At 46.8% G+C, this 22495-nt stretch overlaps 1 protein-coding gene and 1 pseudogene across 1 annotated transcript; both read left to right on the top strand.

The window, feature by feature from the left end:
• Window positions 1–4321: 4321 nt before the first annotated feature.
• Window positions 4322–5262, top strand: LOC112548950 (annotated as a pseudogene).
• A 16266-nt stretch (window positions 5263–21528) lies between these two features.
• LOC102385578 (olfactory receptor 56-like) lies at window positions 21529–22157 on the top strand. Its single transcript, XM_025195760.1, has 2 exons — window positions 21529–21596; window positions 21817–22157. Exons 1-2 carry the CDS (start codon window positions 21590–21592, stop codon window positions 22110–22112), a joined length of 303 nt encoding a protein of 100 aa, XP_025051545.1. The 5' UTR covers window positions 21529–21589; the 3' UTR covers window positions 22113–22157.
• Window positions 22158–22495: the final 338 nt, after the last annotated feature.

Raw genomic sequence — 22495 nt, 5'->3', positions numbered from 1 at the left:
TAACAGACTGCCAGCGCGGGCTCACCAGATCGGCTCGAGATACTTACCCTGGGCTAGACACAGTGCCGGTGAAATCCGAGCGACCACAGGGGTTGAGCAGAGGAGTCTGGCCCTGTGGAGAAGGGGAAGCCAGTCAAAAGAAGGGGTTTTCAATCCTGTCATTCGCAGGGAAGGGGGATGGCCAGGGTTGGGGGCCCGCCACCCTGAGCCCTGGCTGGCCGGTTTGCAAGCCAGGGAGGGACTGCCGGAGGGATAAAAGCAGCAGCCGAACTGGCGTGGGGGCTGCTGAGAGTGACTCTGGGAAATGACGCAGGAGGCCCAAGAAGAGCTGGGGTGAGCTGACCCAGTGGAGGAAGCAGAGAGACCCCTCTGAAGAGGCTCGACGGCCCTGGGAGAAGAAGGCAGCAGCAGTCGGCTGTGCCTGCAGCCCTGCAGCAGAGAGGGAGCCGCGGCCAGGGCTTGGGGCAGAGAGCTGGTGCCCCTGGGCCCCGGCTCCCCAGAGGCTGGGGGCAGCATTGGCCCCCCTACTCCACTGCGGAGAAGAGGCAGCAGCTTGGAGTGCAGGCGGCATCCTTATCCGGAGCAGGGAGCTGGGCCAGTGAGTTGAGGAAACCCCTCACCTTCCCTGGAGAAGCGGGACAGGAGCAGGCAAGGCACTGGGATCCTGAGGAGCAGCAGAGTGCCTGGACGAGGGTCCCTGGCAGCTCGGGGCTCAGGCCGGCTCTCAGAGTGGGATTGGGGAGCCGCGAGGTGTGTGGGGTACCTGGCCAGCCATCTGGAGCAGGGGTTTAGAGCAACGACCCCGGGGAGCTGCCTGTGTGGGTGACCCTCTGCCACTGACTGCCGCAGAGGGGACTTAGTCCTGTTCCTTATTCTGCTGCTGATTGTCATGGGATGGAGTCCCTGAGCTTTGTGCTTGGGTCATGCCGATTGCTGCAGGAGTTTTCTTTGCTGCTTGCCTTTTTGGTTGCCACGGAGGGTTGCCCTTCAGCCTCTTTGCCGGGTTCGGGTTTGATACGATTTGATTGCTGCACACCAGAAAAGATTAACCTGTTACAGTCTGTCGCTTATTGGGAAGCCTGTGGGAGTGGCTGGGAGTGAGCACCATGCTTCCTTGTGGTAGCATCTCAGCAGTGACTGCCAGCTGCCAGCTGTGGTTCTTGAGTCAAGGGCTGACTAATGCATTCTGGTTTATTTTGTGGTTCTGGTGATGCCATTTAAGTGCACTTGTAAGTAACCTTTCCTGTTATTCTTGTTTTGTAAATAAAGTGTAAATAGTTAAATCAGTTAAGTGTTAGACCTTCTTGGGACCACGGGCTGCTCTGTGGGGGCCGGCTGGAAAGTAAATTGGTGCCAGCTGGAAGCCCTGCCCCACTCTCACCACACCATCCCTGATACTGGGCAGGGGTGCCAACTATTGGGCTGCCACCCGGGCTATAATCTATTAAGCTACAAACTATATAAACTAATATTAACCTGCTAACTAAGCTACTAACAATATAAATCCTAATCACTAATACTAGAAATAAAGACAACAACAAATATAAAGCAACACCTGGGAAACCTAGTCATTAAGGAGCATTGAGGGATACCAGCAGAGGTATGAGAAGAAATACTTGAGACTGCCTTTTTCCCCCCTCACATTACAAGCCTCTATGGTTACGTGATGGCACATGTCATTAAGGAGCATTTGTCATAAAGCAACCTGTGTCAGGCCCCGTACCTGGGGTTTCCAACCAGGCTGCCTCGGATATCCATTTTTCTTTCAAGTGTACACATGCATCTGAAATTCTGTGTAAATAAAAAAAAAAGGTCAGCGGGGCAGGGGGAAGGGATAGTCCTCCGTTTCCTGTGCCTCCTCTTGCCATCTTCCCCATGCCTGTCCCACCAAAAGGAGAAAAAAATATTTTCCTGAAAGACATTTTGGCTTGCCATCTGATCAATAGTTTATTTAAATCCTTCCCAATGACTTGAGAAATGTGATGCTTTTTCATGAAATCCCATTTTCCTAAGCTCCTGCATAAGTTCAGGTAGCAAAACATGTCTGATTTTCCCTGTACATCCCTTGAGAACAGGGTGTCGGAGATTTTCCTTTGAATGTCTTGGTTTTCTGTGGCTGGATTCCCTTTTTTTGCCTTTACATTTAATTTCATGGCTGTAACAAAACAAAAACTTAGCGGGCAAATAGGTCCTTGTAAGGAACCTGTGCTCTAAAACAGTGGTGTTAAATTCATCTGGCAGTTTTTCCAGGTCCAGTCCATGGCTAGCTAAGGGTTCTCCTTCATTTCTGTGGATCTTGGTTGAAGTCTTGCACACTGGTTCTCTCTCCCCTGCAGCAGCATGTTCTCCCATCTCATGCTTGGTGTTCCTTGCAATCTCTTGATGCTGTGAATCTCTTCTGGCTTTCTTCTAGCCTTGCATTTTCTGTTTCTTTTCCCTCCTGCTTCTCCATCTGTTTAGTGTAGGCCTCAATTCTCCTGGTCGGTAACTTGGGCTCTTGGAAGGGAATCACTGTCTGGTCTCATCTTTGGGCAACTGCCAACCTGAAATAAGGACCAGCCTTATAACCCCAAAGTGCACCCCACCTCCCAGTCACAACCATCACCGGAAAGAGAAGGTGAAATCCTCAGTGACCAAAGTCAATGCCATGGGAATGCAGCACAGGTTCCTCCCCCACAATACACGCCTGCCCCAGCTGCAGGGGAGCCATCAGTCCCTTGCTCCCTGTGGTGCTCCAAAGGTACTTTGCGGTGGTCCCTCTAAGACAGGACTTCAGAGCTGCTTCTCTTATTCAGAGCTACTGCTGTAACATTAAGTTGTTCGAAAGATTTTGCAATGGCTTTTCATGCCATAAATGGGTTTCATCAACAGACTGAGAGACAGAGAGAGAGAGAGAGAGAAAGGACAGGAGTTTGCCCTCCAGGGAATCTCGTTCCCTATGTACGAAGATCACTGCAGCCGGACACCTCCTGGATGTAACAGGCTTCTGCCCGAGTCTCAGCCCCACTAAAAGGGATCAAATACAATAAAATAACCTGTCACCCACCTCCTGAGTCCAGCAAACACTTTGAAGCATATCCTGGAGCTTCTCTAGTATCAGAGTTCAAATGAATCCAAAAAGGGGAAGGACAGGCAATCCTTTGCAGATATTATTCAAAGGCACACATCGTCTCCTCAGCCAGTGTCTGTCTGCCTTCACATTTTTAAGGCCAGCAAATTTTAACCAGCAGCTTGGCCCTGCTGTGTATGCGGGTGACTGAGGCTGTGCGAAAGCACAGGGAATGATCAGACCGGGTCAGCAATAGCAAGTGGGAAGTATAATTCCTATTTATAGGAATGTCCGGGGCAAAGCTCTACCCAGGAGCACTTTTACAATCTGTTCTCCGATGCCTGATGCCAAAAGCTTGCAACTGAAGACATTTTTCTTTGGTGCAAAAATCTTGTTGATCTAATAAAATATATCATCTTTACTTTGAGCCCTGATTACTGCAGATGTGGAGAAACTCTTTGGTTCACTGCCCCAGCCAGAAACTTCAACCAAGCAAAGCTTACTGAAAATGGTGTTTGCTAACTGGCTTCTCCTGCTACTCATTCTCCCACGGTGTATGATGAGCTCTAGCTGCCATGTTTCAAGACACCAACTTTCTTACGTGACAGGAAGGCACATGAGCACAATCTAGCATCTTACTGGGGAAGCAGAGGCACACATCTACCTGGAGTCCACCAGACATGATGAGATCTCATATAAGAGACACACTTTGCCTCCAGCTTTCATGAGTTTGGCCCCAGAACAGGCAGGGGAGGGGCTGCAGCTGGACATACAAAATGCAGGGCTAATTTTCGAAATGTTTAGCCTAAATAAACACTGTTCCCAGGGAAGTGAGGTTATTGTTTCATCCACCATACTGTCTGTCATTTGTTCCACAGGAGAAGAAAACCTGCTGGGTGCCTCAGTTGCTATTGGTAGTCTCCAGTAGAAGTGTGTGGACAATCGCTATTGGTAGTCTCCAGTAGAAGTGTGTGCACAATTCCTCACGACTTGTCCAGGACTTCAGGCACATCCACACAAAGAGGAAATGAAGAGTGGGAATGAAACTTCTTCAGCAGATTTCATTGTGCTGGGACTCCCGAGCCAGACCAATGTGTACGTGTTCTCCTTGACTGTCATCTTATTAGCCGCATACTTTTTCCTCAACCAGTTGGCCTTCATGGACATCTGTCAGATGCTAATTGTGGTCCCCAAAATGTTAGCAGACTTCCTGACCCACGCACCCCCATTTCTCCAGTTGGATGTGGGACACAGATTTTTCTCACACTGACAATGGGTGTATCAGAGTGCCTCCGTCTGGCAGGCATGGATTATGACAGATACCTAGCTGTTAGCAACCCCTTGCCGTATCCCTTAAGAGCAGGAATATCTCCTTTATTTAGCTGCTGGGGTATAGATGGGCATCTGTAAATGCCTTGATTTAATCAGTGTTTACCCTGACTCTCCCTTATTGTGGCTCAGAAGAGACTGACCACTTCTTCTGTGAGGTCCCAGCTCTGCTAAAAGTGTCCTGCTCTGACACCTCTCAGTATGAGACTGGTGTTTGTGTGGCTTTGTCCTGCTCCTCATCCTTTCTTCCATTACACTAGCCTCTTGTCCCTATATCTTCTTCAGGGTCCTGAGTGTGGCAGGAGCAACGTCAGGGTCGCTGTGCTCCCCCCTGTCACCTCCTTTTGCTGTGCGAAGCTTCGGACTTGCACCCTCCTATTCTCACCCGCCATGACTTTGATTGTATGAGTTCTTTATAGGGAGGCTACGTTTCTTCTACTTGGCACAGTTCCCCTGCTTCTAGTGTGCTGTGTACCCAAGCCTTGTGGGCTATGCGTGTACAACACTGTCTTGGCCTACCCCCTCTGGCGCTCTGGCCCTCCGTGGCCCTGTTTCTCACTGGGCTCTCCTCTCTGCAATGCTGCCCCCTCACCGGGCTCTCCTCTGGAGCTGGGGTCTGTACCCCCGAACTCCGCGCCCCCACTGGGGCTGGGGTCCTCACTCTGCCGTGAGTCCCCTATGAGGCCTCTATCTTCTTTAGGGTCCTGAGGATGAAGTCAACCAAAGGACAGGAGAAAGCTCTGGCCACCTGCTCCTCCCCCATGACTGCGATTTGCATGTTTTACGGTGCAGCCATCTTCATGTGCATGAGACCCAACTCCTACCACTCACCAGAGCAAGACAAGATTATGTCTCTGTTTTACACCATTGTCACCCTGTACTGAATCCACTCCTCTACTGTCTAGGAAACAGTGCCACTCTTTCAACACTTCTCTTTTCCCTAGCTTTGCATGTGAGGGGCTAAATCCAAGTTATCTTTCTGTGCCTAAATGGTATGTACACGTTTGGTAGCTATAGGGCTCTAGGGTTTCTAGTTGACTCTGCCAGAAGGAAAACAGGCACCGAGGCAGAGGACTGCAGAGCCCCAGGGAGACTCTGGAGATCAAGGATGGTTTGTGAAGCTGGCTCCAGGAAAACCACACATTACAAAAAACAGTCAAAGAAATCTTAATAGGACATCTAATATTGGAATACAAACCACAGGCACTTGCTAAGACAGTGCAGATAAAGCATAGTGAGCTGCTGATTTAAAAGAAATATCCATTAAATGAAGAGATTCACAGAATCATTAGTACAGAACGAATGAAATCTTTTAGATTTCTGGTCTTAATGATCTTAAATTTGTAGGCAGCCTTTCAGGCAAAGTGACTTCTTACCGAGGCTCCAGAGACTAGATTTCAAAGAAGTGCTGATCTTGGTTCACCAGCAGATGGGCAATACAGCAAGGATCAGGGCTCTTGCAGAGCTGAGATCTTTATCACCAGTTTTTAGCTGAGCTTAAACATCTTACTAGATAAAAGTACCACATATAAGGTAAGGCTATGAGAAATGGGCCTTATTTGATTTGGATTTGGATTTGGCACAAATTGGGGAACAGTGATTTGATTCGTTGATTCGGATCACTGTCCCTGATTTGATTCAGCCGAATCCAATTCTGAGGATTTGATGCTGATTTGGTGAATCAGCAATTTGGACACAGGCACAACTTAAAATTTTTTTTTCTACATACCTTGAGGTAGCAGGCGTGGCTCATGATCGCCGTGGTGTAGCAAAACCCCCAATTTTTCTTTTTTAAATTTATTTTAAAATGAATTCCCACCCCTTCCCCAACCATTTCTGACTTTTTCTCTCCCTCTTTATTCTCTATAGATAAGTATAAATAAGCTAAGATCTAGAATAATTGATTTGTGTGTTTGTATATGTGCAATTGTCACACCCTCCTGTCTAACAGTGCAATATTGAGATCCTGAGAGTTGGCTTGACCCCCAAGGGCAACAGTGGTGCTGGGGCACATGGAGCATCTCACAGGAGCACGGGGGGGCAGGGGAGGGTGCTCTCCAGCATGCTCGGCAGTGAACCTGGAAGTGGACTGGATGTACTTCTGGATTTGCCTGGGAGCGCACTGGGGGGCTCCCCATACGCTCCCCACCCCGGCCTGGTGATTGGTTGTGGGGAGACCCTGGGTACCCCCCCAGACCCAGGAGGCACCAGCTGCTGAGCAGGGGGCATGTAGGGGACCCCCCACGTGCTCCGCAGCCGACCTGGCATGGACCAGCAGCGCTTCCGGTCCTCTTCCGGGTCTGCTGCCGAGCGTGCTGGGGAGCCCCCCACACTTCTGTGAGATGCTGCATCTCCCCCAGCACCGCAGTGTTCAGAGCTCCTGCTACCTATAGGTATATAGAAAAATCATGTAAAGCTGTATCTGCATCCAAATTGCTGAATCTATCTGAATTTCTCCAAATCAGTTCAGAAAGATCAAAGTGTCCTCTGATTTGATTCAGATTTGGAGATCCAGCCACTGAATTGGGCTGAATCTCTGCCGAATTGAATCAGGGACTGAAGCTTCGCACAGACCTAATATAAGGTCATCATATGTAAAAAATAGCTCATGTCGATTCACCATGAATATATAATTATTCCATCTAATTGTAGTACTCTGGTATGCATTACTGGTTTCTCAGGGCTTGGGCATATTTGAGTTGTCAGGATAAAGCTAGCTCTCTGGCAAAACCAGATCTCCCTAGTACAAAACAGAAAGGTTGGCTGGCTGAATGTTAGCTAGTTGAGGATGTCTAGAGATCTCCTGTGATGGAGTACATTGGTTTGTGAAGTCTGGGGAAGGGCATAGCAAAGTCACCATATCTTCCTCCCAGTTTAACACTATGGGGTTATCTCAGCAGTTAATCAGAGTCACCACTCTCCCTGCAGAAATAGAAAAGTCAGTGAGATTGTGGACTTTATCTAATAGGAAGAGGCAAATAGTCTCGGGTTCAGGGTGTTTTTGTTCCATAGGTTATGGAAACTATTCTTTAGCTGTTGTACCTGTACCACTCCTAGTCAGGCTCCTCATGGAGTATTTCACACTGTATGTTATTCAGCCAGTTACTAAAACAATTCTGAATTATTTTAATTTGAGGGAAAATGTCCCTTAAAATAGTGAAATGTTCTTTTCCACTAAAAAATATCCATGCATCTTAATTGAAATACTGATTGAGCTTTTATCAAAAGCATTATAGAACTGATATTTCTTCTTAATTATATTTTATAAATGATTTGGTAGAATTGAAATCATATGGCACAGAGCTCAATCAAAATGAGAATACATTTGTTCACTTTTTTCATGAAAATGATTTGTTATTTTTAAGCAGCTCTGGTTGTATTCCTTTCTTTTTCTTTGTCTTGTCTTAGCCCACAGCTGAACTCACTAGGTGGTGACTTTCACTGAGTCTGTTTCTGCTGCTTCAGTTGCAGTACTGTGATATTCAGAAATGGCAGAGAGCCCGTCATCTGAAAGTCACATGTTTTTAAGGGATATTAATTTGAGCACTGGAAAAAACAAACAGTAAAAATGTAGAGCTGATGGAAACATTTCAGCTAAAAGCATTCTTCTTAAACGGTACTTTTGCCTTCAGATTTTCTATAGAAACTTTCCTGGGAGCAGATATTGGGGTTTTTTTTAAGAACTTTTTTGTTAAATGGTGAGGTGTTTGGGACAGAGACTGTTTCCTCATATCCCTACATGCAGTTCCTGCCTTGTCAAGTGTTCCTCCTCCTCTTACTACTAATAATGTTAACAATGATAAATGCCATTGCGGGTGGTGATAGGAAAGGAGAATGGCTAGATAGATGGAGCCACACACAGTCATTGTGAAATGTTTTGCCATCAGGTGATTCTGTGACATTATTTGCCGTTGACTTCAGTGAGACTTACAAGTAACAAGGTAGTACTAGCAGTGCGGCTACTGTTTGCATACTATTACCAGCATGGGCTACAGGAACTCATTGTTTTCCCTGCATCTGGGCAGGGAAAGTAGCATGTATTGACTTCCTCACTGCCTTTGGTAGATTGCAACCAGGACTCCAGTTAACTAGTTTAATCTTGGCGATGATGCCTTTGCACAGCCTTGTGGCAAATAGAGGTAGACAAAGTTTTCCAACAAGCAAACCGGAATAACCTACCCCATGTTGGAGGTGGGAAGGTACTAGGACTCTGCCAACACTGCCACTAGTCTACACTAGGGTGGCCATCATAGAGGACAGTCAGGTTGTCCTCCGTCCTCTGCTGTTATGAAACCAGATGGCTTTATGTCCTCTCTTTTTATCTTCAAGTGAAAAATAGAGGACATAAAGGTGTCTGGTTTGGTACCAGTAGAGGATAAATGGACTGTCCTGTGGTCTGGATGGGAGCATTGGTAAATGCCTTGTTTCACACAGTGCTTACACTGGCTCTCCCCTACTGTGACTCAAAAGAGATTGACCACTTGTTCTGTGAGGTCCCAGCCCTGCTAAAGTTGTCCTGGTCCTCATCGCTTTTTCCATTATACTAGCCTCTTATGCTTGTATCCTCTCCAGGGTCCTGAGGATAAAGTCAACCAGACAGCAGAAAGCTCTGGCCACCTGCACCTCCCACCTGACTGTGGTGGTCATGTTTTATAGGACAGCCATCTTCATGTACATGAGACCCAGCTGCTACCACTCCCCAGAGCAAGACAAGTTGGTATGATTTCCCCCCCCCGTACTGAATCCACTCATCTACAGCCTGAGAAACAGGGATATCTTGGGAGCCCTAAGAAAGCTTATTGGGAAATGCGGAGTCTTCCAGCAAAGTTGACAGAAGCTGTAATTCCTTAAGAGCTATGTCACATTAAAATGAGAAGTTTAGAACATTTAAAAGTCCAGCCCACTCTCCCAGTCACTAGTGTTTTCCTGTTGCAGGATATTTAACCAAATTATTGCATACAGGAAGACTTGATGGGGGATTGAAAGTTTGCATTTCCCTTATTCTGACCCTCTGTAGATGGCCCAAAACCTCCTGCAGGATATAGGTCAAGTGGCAGGCCACCAAAAATGATCCGGGACCTGGGAGTCAAGATTTATGAGGAAAGGTTGAAAGTACTGGGGATATGTAGCCTGGAGAAGAAAAGACTGCCAGGAGGTCTCCAAATAGCTGAAGGGTGAGTATAGAAATGATAGAAATAGGCTTTTGTCTGAGCTTAGTGGGGACAGGACTAGGAACAATGGCCTCAAGGTGCAGCAGGGCAAATTTGGGCTGGAGAATAGGGGGAACTAGCTGACTTTGGGACTGGTCAGGCATTGGCACAGGCTACCTAGCAAAGCTGAGGAGTCTCCAGGCTTGGAAGCGTTCAAGAGGAGGTAGAATAGACACTTAACTGGGGAGGCTTAATTAGGGGTGATCCTGCTTTGAGCAGGGGGCTGGACTAGATGTGACCTTGTGAGGTTCCTTCCAGTCTTACTTTCCTATGATCCTATGAGTCTAAGTGCTTTGATGCAGACCCTCCCAACAACTTTTAAAAGCACATCTTACTTCAACTTGGTCCCTGTTCTTATTCCTTGTTCCGACTTTCTTGTATGACACCCTGGTTGTCAACAGTGCTGGGTTTTGGTTTTCTACATGTTGTTTTTGTCACTGACACGCAGGTACATTTCCATTCCTCAATCCATAACCCTCCCCACAGAGTGAGCAGTAGGAGCCAGGGCAACTACCTGCAGCACTGTGGATGTGCAGTGGGCATGAAGCCTTAAAACACCCTCAATAATTGCCCAAACTTAGCAGGACGTAGGAAGGCAGATGGAGAGAGACTCTCATCTTTGCCCCTGAGGAATCGGGGTACGCTCAAATGAGAAGCTGAAAACCTTCATTTCCCACAAATGATTTGAGCCTGAAACACTTGGGCTTCCTAGCAATGCACATTAACCACCAAACCACAGATCTGTCTTTGGAGCTCATTTTGAATCTCCACCCCTGGGCAACCAGGAGAAGGAGGTGTGTGGAAGATGTGTGCAACCAAGAGGATGGGAGCAAAGCAGACAGTAAGAGGCAGCTGCTCTCCTAGCACAGAGAGAGCCCTGGGTAGTGACTTCCCAGAGATTGTAGTGGTTAGCGTGCTATGCTAAAAGTTAGAAAGGTTCACATCCAAATACCCTTGGGGTGAACAGGTTCTTCAACCCCTGTCCTTCACTTCTGCCAGCGTGTGACCTAGTTACTTGGTTACTGATGTAGAAGACAAGAAGTATGTCTCTTCCACCCTCTCAGCCAGCTGCCAGTGCCCGTGCCTGGTCTCTGTGTATGCATCATTTTCTGCAGATGCAAGAATAGATTCCTTCCTGTGCATAAGTGTCAAGAATGACATACAGACAAATCCATAAACTGGTCACAGAGACAACCAAGAATGAATAGACTATGTCCTCGCTGAGCTTCTTCTTGAAGGGTGGATATCAATCAATCAATCAATCAATCAATCAAAAATGTCAGGTTTTATACTGTTAGCTTTCTCCTGTTTATTGTTCTCAGGTCATCTGGACTATTCTTGACCCAAATCTGTCTCTTGGTTCCTGATTTGGGACCCTGCCCTGGCCTCTATCTTAGCTACTGTCTCTGGCCGCTAGTGAAGGACTTAATCGTGTGGGATGACTGCTTGTGTTCTTGTTAGTGAAATCTGGTGGTCTCATCCTAGGTATCCAACTGGCCTTGGCTCAGAGCTGAGTTGATCTACCTAGGCTCCCAAAAGTCTCTCCAGAAATCTTTTTGTCCCTTCATTACTTCACTTCTAGGTCTTTATGACAATCATTTTCCCCTGGACAGCTTACCTGAGGAGCCAGGTACTACAGACAGGTTATAATGATGCTGAATGCAATGCTCTCTCTTCTTGGGAGCAGTTATCAATAAAATATAATCCAGCTCACAATAGAGGGCATTTTAATATGGCTGGAGTGACCGTGTAGTTGGGACGGTACAAAAAATATGTGAGTGGCCAAGTAATTTGTGGGTGATAAAATTTCTTGGACCAGCTGCATGGATAAGCAGTGTGGATAGGCTTGTCACACTTTCAGGCCTTTTCTCAGGCCTTCTCTCTCTAAACTTTCATTGACACAGGTATGCCAGTTACGGGCGGAAGGTTACTTCCCTCCCAACCCCCAGCATAGTTCTGCATTTGGTATAGGTGAGGCTGCATTAAAACTACCAGCCTAGACTCTGTGTTGACTGGCAGAGATTTTTCAAAACGCTATGGACAGCAACAGATGCCTTCTCTTACATATTAGACTAATGTACAGGCAGTGTCAGATAAAGCATCTGATTCTGTGGTCTGCAATCAAGGGATAGATTCCACTCATCTGAGTCGAATCTATTCAAATCTGAGGCCTCTGGGCCTATTCTTCTACTATTATTTGCATCCTACAAATCGTGATGGAGAAGCATCATGTAGAGTGAGTCAGAACCCAGACACCTCATTCTACTAGAAACTCCAGCAGTGAGAGATGAGGTATGCTGTATTAGACTGAAAACAGGCAAATATGACATTTCCCACTTTTAAAAAAAATCCTACCCTTAGACTTTATTTTTAAAAAGACTGAAATGTATTGTGATTTGTCCTTCCTGAGATGCTTTGCTATCTCCCACCTCAACACAGAGGTTGCCAAGAAATTTCCTTGAGCAGAAGTTTACAGAGTTTTCAAACAGCTAAATGGAGGAAAGTCTGGCAGAGCACCCGCTGGAGCTGAAAGTGCAACTTAATTAAAGACTTGATAAGAGTCCCCGAAGTGTGGGAACATTTGTGTATTTTCCTCCCCTTAGATTTCAAAGCTATTGCTGATGAGTAACGTAATGGTCACAAACTTGACTTGGCTTTTGTAAAGACTGTGTTTTTTATGACCTGCCTGCTCCCCTCTCTCCATTACCGAATTTACTCAATTAGCTGCAGATGCGTGATGAAAAAGTGTACCTTTATTCAATGTAGAATATATATTTTTTAAGACTGATTTCAAATTGTTTTTATAGATTGCCCATGTTGCATGTTTTCAACACTTTAAAATATTTTTTCAACCTGTGGGCAAGAATTGTTCTTATATTATTTTAATCTTGAAATTGAAATGGAGCTCATGCCTGAGAGATTTTAAAGTAATTTACTTCCTTAGAAAATGACTGCTGCCCCTTACTAAAGCAATGCCATGCCTAGAACAGTCACTTCTTTAATTTTAAAGGCGTTTTTCAAAGAGATTTATGTGGATAGCTCATGTGCTTGTTTTTTAGTCAATAACTCTTTATTTTTTATAAACCTCATATGGGATGGGAAAAAAAGGTATTTTGGGATTAGAATAGAATACATGAGAGTAGGTTTGTAAAATTTTGGGGGTGTGGGAACTTCTTTTTAAATAAAGGACAGAGTTTTTTGGAAGAGATGAAACTTCTTACTGAAGTGGTCACAGAAAGAGATAAAGCAGATCAAGGTAAGTGATTCCTGTTTTAGTCCTACTTTACGCAGGCACAGATTGTTAAAACCAGATTTATCTTTATTAGAAACAGCACCATGTTTCTTCCTAAAGGCCTGCATATGATACTGACAGAAGAAGTGTCATATAAATATTTCTCAAAATGTATCTCAGGTATTACAATTCAAAAAAGTCACATAAATTTTATTTCTAACTATTATTACTTCTACTAGAAGTATTATTAATAAAATGTTTTATTTTATTTTATATTATTTTATTTTACCTACAAATGTGCATGAAAGGGCTTTTTTGATGTGATAAAGGAGATGATACAATTAAGAATTAAAAGGTGGAAATTATTAATGAAAACAGATTATTTCTGTCATGGTAACTACGTATTCAAAGGAACCCGAAGAGGAGGAAATGTTTGTAAAGAAGGGGTTAAAGCATTACTCTCTAGCAGTTATTTCCAATATCCCTATTCACATTAGCAGGTCCAGGATTTCACCCAGGCCACTTTAAGGGCTATTAAAAGTGTTAGATAAAAAGAGATTTGTGACTTTGAACCCCCACCCCCTAAGGAGGATCATTTGTGTTATGTGCTTCCCAACTCTGTATCACACAGTGACTTCGGGCCTGTGTTCTCTGAAAGAGTTTCCTCTTTGAGAGGACATAGACCCCAAATTACTGTGTGGTACCGGTGTATGAAACACATAACACAAACAATCCACTCTTTCAAGACTTCCCCTTGTCCCTAGCTTTGCATGTAAGGGGCTAAATCCTAGTTATCTTTCCGTGCCTACATGGTATGTACAAAGTTTAGTAGCTATAGAGATTTAGGGTTTCTGGTTTACTCTGCCAGAAGGAAAACAGAGTGGCAGAGGACTGCAGAGCCCCAGGGAGTTTCTGGGAGCCAGGGATGGTTTGAGAAGCTGGGTCCAGGAAAACCACACACTCCAAAACACCAAGTCAAAGAAATCTTAATAGCATGTCTAATATTAGAATACAAACTGCAGGAAATTCCTAAGACAGGACAGATAAAGCATAGCAAGCTGCTGATTCAAAAAGACAAAACAAAACATTAAATGAAAAGAGTCACAGAATTGTTAGAACAAAAAGAAAGAAATCTTTAAGTTACCAATTCTTATAACTCTCCAATGGGTGGGCAGCCTGTCTGGCAAAATAACTTCTTACTGAGGTTTCAGAAACTAGGTTTCTTGAAGCACTGATATTAATTCACCTGCAGAGGGGAAATACAGCAAGGATCTGGATTGCTGCCTGAAAAGTTTCTGAGGCAGACCTGGGATCTTTATCACTAGCTTTTAGCTGGGCTTAAAAACCTTACTAAATAAAATGAGCACAAATCAGGTTATCAGATGTTAAAAAATCATGCCTATTCATCAATGATATATAATTAATCCATCTAATATGGTAATAAGGTATTCTTTATCCATTTCCCAGGGCATAGACATATTTTAGTTGGCAGTGGGTCCATCTACACGAGAAGCTTAACATTGCATTAGCATTAGTGCTAATTTTATTTACTGTGAAGTAAGCAAGTCCATCTACACATGCACATGCTTACTTCACAGTAAAGCTCTCTAATCCTGAGTAAATTTGCTACCTGAAATGGCGTAGTGAATTTACTTGAGATTAGTAATAGTGCCGTAGTGCTCATGTAAACATCTGATTGGGAACAAAATCTAGTCCAGGTCAGCCATCCACCAGAAGGAAGCTTCCTGCTCACGGGAGCGGCCGGCTGGTAGGACGGGCTCCACCACAGGACTATGTCCCCCTGCCCAGCAGCAGGGAGCTCCAAGCCCTCTGCTCTAAGATCGTGATTGGGGCCTGCGGACTAGGAGATCCTTATGTCCTGGCCCCCACTCTGCCATTGTGACTGGGGAGTGAGGGCTGGGAGACCCTTAAATCCCATTCCCAGCTCCGTGATGGTGAAGCCAGTGCTGGGAGATCCTTATGTCCCGGCCTGAGCTCTGTGGTTGTGGGGCTCGGGCTGGGAGATAAGCATCTTCCAGCACTAGGCCTGTGGTCGTGGAGCCAGTGCTGGGAGCTCCTCGCTGGCGGGGATAGAGAAACGTGGAGCATGGAGTTGGGCAGGGAACATGCTCGCTTGTTCCCAGCTCAGTTCTGCACTCACAGAGCTGGGTGGGGAAAGCCCCTCAGTCTGTCCCACCCCCCACTCTGTGCTGATGGACCTGAATGGGCAACAAGCCCCCAAGCCTTTTCCTCCCCACCACCCGCCAGCTTCAGGCTCGCAGAGGTGAGTGGAGAACAAGCTGCCCAGCCTCTGCCTGGCATGAAGTGTGGGGGCTGGGAAATGTCCTGGTCAAGGACAGGTTCAAGCCCCATGCACAATCAGGTGATTGAGGCACGGGGCTTGGAAAGATTTGCAGGGGTGAGGTAGGTGCCAGCCCTCTATTCTGATCTGCTGGTGGATAAGCTACTAGTGACATAACTGCCCCACTGGCGGATTTGGGGCAGGGAGCTGGGACCTGTCCCTCCCCTGCAGCTCTTTCCAAGTCCCCTGCCCCTGATCAGGGAGCCAGGGCAGGAGCTCTGTGCTACTGGGGCAGGGGGACATTGTCCCCACTCCAGCAGCAGGCAGACCCAAGGAGCCGCGAGGCAGTTGTCACTTCCCCCTTGCTGCCTGCCAGCCCCTGTGCTAGCACCTGGGGGGAGTCTGGAGCTCCCTGCGGTGGTGGCAGGGGCCATGGCAGGGCTGCAGGAATCTTGCTGCAAAGAGCAGCAAATCTTCTCTCTAATCCATGCATTTGTAGATACCTGCCTGAAAACACTGACTCCCAATTAGTTTACACCAGAATAAATCAAGGCCAGAGTTAATGCATGTGTAGATGCACCCAGTAGAAAGCTAGGTCTCTGGAAAAAAAAACAGATTTGACCAATTTAAAATGACAAGGCTGGCTGGCTGAATGCTGTCTTGTCATGTATAACTCGAGATGACCTGTGATGGAGTACATGGGCTGGTGAGGTCAGAGGAAGAGCACAGCCAGGTCACTGTATCCTCCTCACAGTTAAACACCATGGACATAGGGAGAGGGAGAATTTTTGTTTTGTGGGGGGATAAAGCATGTGTGCATGAGTGGGCGTGCCCCCCCAAAAGGAAAGCTTGGTGGAATAGGCAGGGGGAAGGGAAAGGGCCATGGGGAGGGAGAGCAGAGCCTGGCCTGGGCCTGGGGCTGTGGCAGCCTCTTCCCTTGTGCCCAGGGGTGCTGCCCAGCACCAGTGGCCCCCATGAATTCACCACCCCCCAGCACTGCACCGGACCTGGCTGCCTCCCCACACTGGCCTCACACCATATAGCGGAGCCCAGAGCCAGGGGCAGAACAGGGCCAGCCTTGCCAGGGAGCCAAGGGGGAGCCACCTGGCCCCCCATCTTGGCATAGGGCTCTGTCTGCTCCCTGCCTGCATGCCTCGCTGCCACCTTTGAAAGCAGTGCGGCTCCATGTGGGCCCTGCCACTGAGGCAGCTGGGCAGTGAGACACAAGGTGCCGCATCACACTTCTTTCAAAGCCTGCAGTGAGGCGCGCAGGCAGGGAGCAGGCTGAGCCCAGCCCGCAGCTGCAGCTTACCCTTGTTCGGTGCACAGATTGGGGGACCACATGCCCCCGCCTTGGCTCCCTGGTGCCACACCCTTAGATGAGCTGACGGGCTCTGATTGCCCCATGATCCAGCCCGGCTGGGGCCCCATTCCCCATGAATGGAGGTCCAGTCGGGCTGCGGTGTGAGATAATCACCACAGTGCAGCAGGGAGTGGGGCAGGGGAAAATGATTCACCCCTGCCCCTACCCTACTCCCTCTTGGTTTGCTGGGGTCTTGATCTTCCTCCCATAACCCAGGCAAAAAGGAGACTTCAGGTAAGTTTCTTTCAGTCTCCTTCAGCCAGCTGTGATCCTGGCTGAGCAGGGTATGTGAGAGTGTGTGCGCCTCCTGCCCATCCGCTGCAGCAGTCTGCAGCCGGGCAGCCCTAAGACCCTACCTGCTGCCTGTGTTTGGGGGGGCTGAGCCCCATTAGCCCCCCTTCCGCCATCTATGACCATAGGTATTATCTCACCAGTTAATCCAGCAGAGCTATCACCCTCCGTACAGAAACAGAGAAGCCAGTGAGATTGTGGGCTTTTACCTAGTGGGAAGAGGCAACTTCTTTCAGGTTCAGAGAGCTTTTGTTCCTAGTGATATGGAGGCTATTCTTCAGGTGTTGTACCTGTACCACTCCTAGTCAGGCAGGTCCCTCACAGAGTATTTTATACTGTATGTCATTCAGCCAGTTACTAGAAATGCTCAAAGTTAATATTTTAATTTGGGGGAATATGTCCCTTAAAAAAGTGAAATATCCCTTTTTTCAGGGAACCCCCCCCCCATTCACATTAATTGAAATACTGATTGACCATTTTTATCAAAAGCATTATAGAACTGAGATTTCTTCTTAATTTTATTTTATTAATGGTTTCATAGAATTGAAATGATAGGCCAGAGAGCTCTAGCAACCTGAGAATAAAATAACTTTGTTTCACTTCTTTCCTGAAAAAAAAAAAACATATATATATAAATATAACATTTTAAGCAGCTTTTGTTATGTTCTATTCTTTTCTTTCTTTCTTTTTCTTTATCTTTTCTGAACAGTCTCCAGCTTATCTATCTGGGTGCATTTATTAGTGTCCCTAACATGCTGTTGTTACTGCACCATCATTTTGTATTTCCTCTTGGAAGTACTAAATGACAGTGTAGTAACAACCCATACTGTGTCGTTCACATGGTGCATGGTTCACATGCGATGTCATCATTGTAACGTGCTAAAAGAGGGGACATGTTGCTATGGCAACATAGCTGCTGTGTCACTTTCTTGCCCGCAGGTGTTATGTCGCTGTAACGAGTTGCTGCGGCAATGTAGTGTCATGTGTAGACAAGCCCATTAGGTGGTACTTTTTATCTACACAGCTGCTGTGTCACTTTCTTGCCCGCAGGTGTTATGTCGCTGTAACGAGTTGCTGCGGCAATGTAGTGTCATGTGTAGACAAGCCCATTAGGTGGTACTTTTTATCTACACGTGCTGCAGATAATGTCCATAATGATAAATATCATTGTTTGTGGTGATAGGAAAGGAGAATCGCCAGAATGACTCAGCGACACTCACTGACTGTGAAATGTTTCGCCACGAGGTGCTATTGTGAGATTATTTCCCATTGACTTCAGTCAGACTCACAGGTAAGAAGGTCGTATTAGCGGTGCAGCTACTATTTGGGTACTATCACCAGCATGGTGTATAGGAGTGCATTATTCGCCCCACATCTGGGCAAGGAAAATAGCATGCACTGACTTGTTCACTGCCATGGCTAGATTGCAAGCAGGACTTCTGTTAACTCTTATAAACCTGGCTATGATGTCTCTGCACAGTCTAGTAGTTTAGGATAGGTAACCCTTTCCAGCTGCAAACTGGAATAACCTACCCCAGGTTGGAGGTGGGCGGGTGCTAGGGCTCTGCCAACACTGTAACTTGTTTCCAGGAATGGATCAATTCATGGGCCAAGGGGCCCAGGCCCGGGGGCCCCTACCAATCAGGGGCTCTCTGGGAGCAAGGTAGGGGATGTAGCAGGGACCCGCCACACATCCTAGCCTGCAGGGGAAAGTCCTGCAAACCGCTGAAGCTCCATTGCATGTTAAACACCTGAGAGCCAGAAGTAGGTAGTGGCTGGGAGCTTGTCTCACCACTCCGTGGGGACAGCTGGGATGAAGTGGCAGTGAGGACCAATGCTGCCCTTGCCACTCACTGCCCAGCTGGTCTGTTCCTCTCCCATCCCTGTGCCTGAAAGGAGCCTGATCCTGCTCTCCTTTCCTCCCAAGGGTCGCGTTGCAGGGCAGGTAAGCAACCACAGAATGGGTTGCTGTGCCGCTCACGGCAGATACAGAGTGCGTGCGTGCATGCATGTGTGTGTGTGTGGTGCTGGGGGTTGTAGCCGCAAACCACCCCCAAACTGCATCAGATCCCCCAGCAAGGCAGGGTGCGGTGCTTTAGTCCTGCTGCTAATGGGTGCTTTGGGGTACAGAGAAGGGGAATCCTACTCACCCCAGGATGTATTAGCGGTGCAGCTACTATTTGGGTACTATCACCAGCATGGTGTATAGGAGCTCATTATTTGCCCTGCATCTGGGCAAGGAAAATAGCATGCACTGACTTGCTCACTGCCATGGCTAGATTGCAAGCAGGACTCCAGTTAACTCTTATAAACCTGGCTATGATGTCTCTGCACAGTCTAGTAGTTTAGGATAGGTAACCCTTTCCAGCTGCAAACTGGAATAACCTACCCCAGGTTGGAGGTGGGCGGGTGCTAGGACTCTGCCAACACTGCGAGTTGTCCCCAGAAATGGATCAATTCATGGGCCAAGGGGCCCAGGCCCGGGGGCCCCTACCAATCAGGGGCTCTCTGGGAGCAGGGGCAGGGGATGGAGCAGGGACCTGTCATGCTTCCCAGCCTGCAGGGGCAAGTCCTGAAAAGCACTGAAGCTCCACTGCATGTTAAACACCTGAGAGCCAGAAGTGGGTAGCAGTTGGGAGCTTGTCTCACCACTTCGCGGGGACAGTCAGGATGAAGTGGCAGTGAGGATCAATGCTACCCTTGCCACTCACTGCCCATCTGGTCTGTTCCTCTCCCATCGCTGTGCCTGAAAGGAGCCTGATCCTGCTCTCCTTTCCTCCCAAGGGTTGGGTCGCAGGGCAGGCAAGCGACTCAGAATGGGTTGCTGTGCTGCTCACTGCCCCCAAACTGCACCAGATCCCCTTGCAAGCAGCATGTGGTACTTTAGGCCTGCTGCTTTGGGGTGCAGAGAAGGGGAATCCTACTGGCCCCAGGATGCTTCCTACAGTTCTTGACCCCAAAGAAGGCTGCTGATAGAGAGGGAGTGTGCATTTTTCCCAAGTGATGGCAAGTAGTATGGGGAAGGGTGAGCCCTTCCAGGGGCTGATTAGATCTCTGTCTGTCTGTCTAGATACATTGGATATAGAGAGAAAGACTGTGCATATGTGTGTGTATATGTATACATCTATATAGATATCTATATATAGAGAGAGATAGTGGTGTAGAGAGAGAGAGATTGTGTGTGCATATATGTAAGTATATATCAAAATATCTATACATGTTGGTTACATAATTATGCAATGGTAGCACAAGGGTGTAATGGGTAGAGAAAAGATAGAGCTTTACATTATATGACACTTAGCATATGTTTATTTTTTTGGAAAAGATAAAAACATTGGGATGTTTTGTGTAGATGGTGGTGTAGAGAGAGAGAGATTGTGTGTGCATATATGTAAGTATATATCAAAATATCTATACATGTTGGTTACATAATTATGCAATGGTAGCACAAGGGTGTAATGGGTAGAGAAAAGATAGAGCTTTACATTATATGACACTTAGCATATGTTTATTTTTTTGGAAAAGATAAAAACATTGGGATGTTTTGTGTAGATGTATTGCTTTATTTTAATTGCAAGAATCACTAACAGCATTCTTAGACTCATACTCAAGGCTATCGGTATGGCCCGTATTTTTCTTGGAATAGTTACTGTAGTGCAGGTACGATGTAAAATGTGTATTTAAAAAAACAGTCAGACAAGAATCTATATGACCACTAAACTAGAACATCTTTCCTTTCATGTTATTATACATTTATGGCAATCCCATGCATCTGAGTCATTTTCCTACGGCAGTTGTTTTATTCAGTTTTGTGTGCGGCAAAACTGAGTAGTTCATTTTGACATTGCCTGTTGTGCTTTATTTATTAATGCATCATGAAAACATTTAACAGGTCTATTTATTAATGCTTTTTGATACATTCCTGTTTCTAACGTGGTGTGGGGGACCTCCAAGTCTCCCTTTGCCCAGGGCCCCAGGAAATCCTAAGCCACCACTGCATGTCTCCCCTCGTGGTGCAAGTGGAACGCCCAGAGCCAGCGTTCTGCCTCACAGCAGCTTGGGGAGAGCACCTGAAGAAAGTGCCTTCCCGCCACCAAAGCACCAAATCCCCGGGCCAGATTCAAAGGCTCCACAGGCAGAGGTTGCCGATCCCTGCTGTAGTCAGTTCTGTGTCCTCAGCATAGACATACCACAGGTTACACCACTGCAACCATGTGGAGCTGGGGCCTGTAGCTGGACGTACCAATCCTGGGCTAATTATGGAAAACCTATAGCCCTAAGTAAACACTTTCCCAGGGAAGTGAAGTTATTCTCTTATGAACTATAATGTCTGTCATTTCTTTCACAGGAGAAGAAAACTTGCCAGTTATCTCAGTTCCTATTACTGAGTGTACGCACATTCCCCAAGGATATGGTTTTTGTCCAGGGTTTCAGGCAAAGCCGCATGAAGAGGAAATGAAGAGTGGGAATGAAACATCTTCAGCAGACTTTATTCTGTTGGGATTCCTGAGCCGGAGCAATGTACACATGTTCTCCATGGCCATGATCTTATTAGCCTTCATCGCTGCTGTGTCTGGGAATGCTCTCCTCATCCTTCTAATCAAAGTGGATTCCTCCCTTCACACCCCCATGTACTTTTTCCTAAGTCAGTTGGCCTTCATGGACATCTGTCAGACTCTGATTGTTGTTCCCAAAATGGCAGCAGACTTCCTGACCCCAGGCAACCCCATTTCTCCAGCTGGCTGTGGGGCTCAGATTTTCCTCTCCTTGACAATGGGTGGAGCAGAGTGCCTCCTCCTGGCAGTCATGGCTTATGACAGGTACGTAGCGATCTGCAACCCCTTGCAATACCCTCTCCTCCTTTGATTCTTACAGCTTCTACCATGCACTTGCCCTACTGCGGCTCTAAAAAAATTAACCACTTTTTCTGTGAGGTCCCAGCCCTGCTCAAATTGTCCTGCTCTGACACGTCCCAATATGAGACCCTGCTGTTTGTGTGTAGCATCCTTATAATCCTTATCCCTTCTTCCACCATCCTAGCCTCTTATGCTCGCATCCTTGCTGCAGTCCTAAGGATGAATTCAACCAGACAGCAGAAAGCCCTGGCCACCTGCTCCTCTCATCTGACTGTGGTGGGCATGTTCTATGGGACAGCCATCTTCATGTACATGAGACCCAGCTCCTACCACTCCCCAGAAAAAGACAAGATTTTGTCTCTGTTTTACACCATTGTTCCCCCAGTGCTGAATCCTCTCATCTACAGCCTGAGAAACAGGGATGTCTTAGGAGCCCTAAGAAAGCTGGTTGGGAAATGCAGAGTCTTCCAGCAAAATTGACAAATGCTGTAGCTTACTGTGAGCTAAATCTCATTCAACTGAGACGGCCACCAGCAAGGTTTTCTGGAACATTTTGGAGACTACATTTTCTCAGTCATTTAACAACCAGTGACCTACTGTGAATCATGGGCTATATCAGTAAATGTTTAGAAAAAGGTTTGAGGAGGTCTACTCCCTTTTCCATGTTCACTCGAGTTCTCTTGTTGGAGGAAATTTAACTAAATTATTGCATACGTGAAGATTTAATGGGTGTTTGAGACTTTGTATTTCCCTTATGCTGACCCTATGAAGGAAGCCGACACCCAGATAAAAAGTCAAGCTAATAGGTAAAGTGGCAGGGCAACAGATATGATTTGGGGCCCAAGAAGACAAGACTTATGAGG

This window comes from Alligator sinensis, unplaced genomic scaffold (assembly GCF_000455745.1).
Source record: "Alligator sinensis unplaced genomic scaffold, ASM45574v1 scaffold1448_1, whole genome shotgun sequence".
Lineage (NCBI taxonomy): Eukaryota > Metazoa > Chordata > Crocodylia > Alligatoridae > Alligator > Alligator sinensis.
Note: the sequence above shows the minus strand (reverse complement) of the source record. Positions and strands in the feature narration are given on the sequence as shown.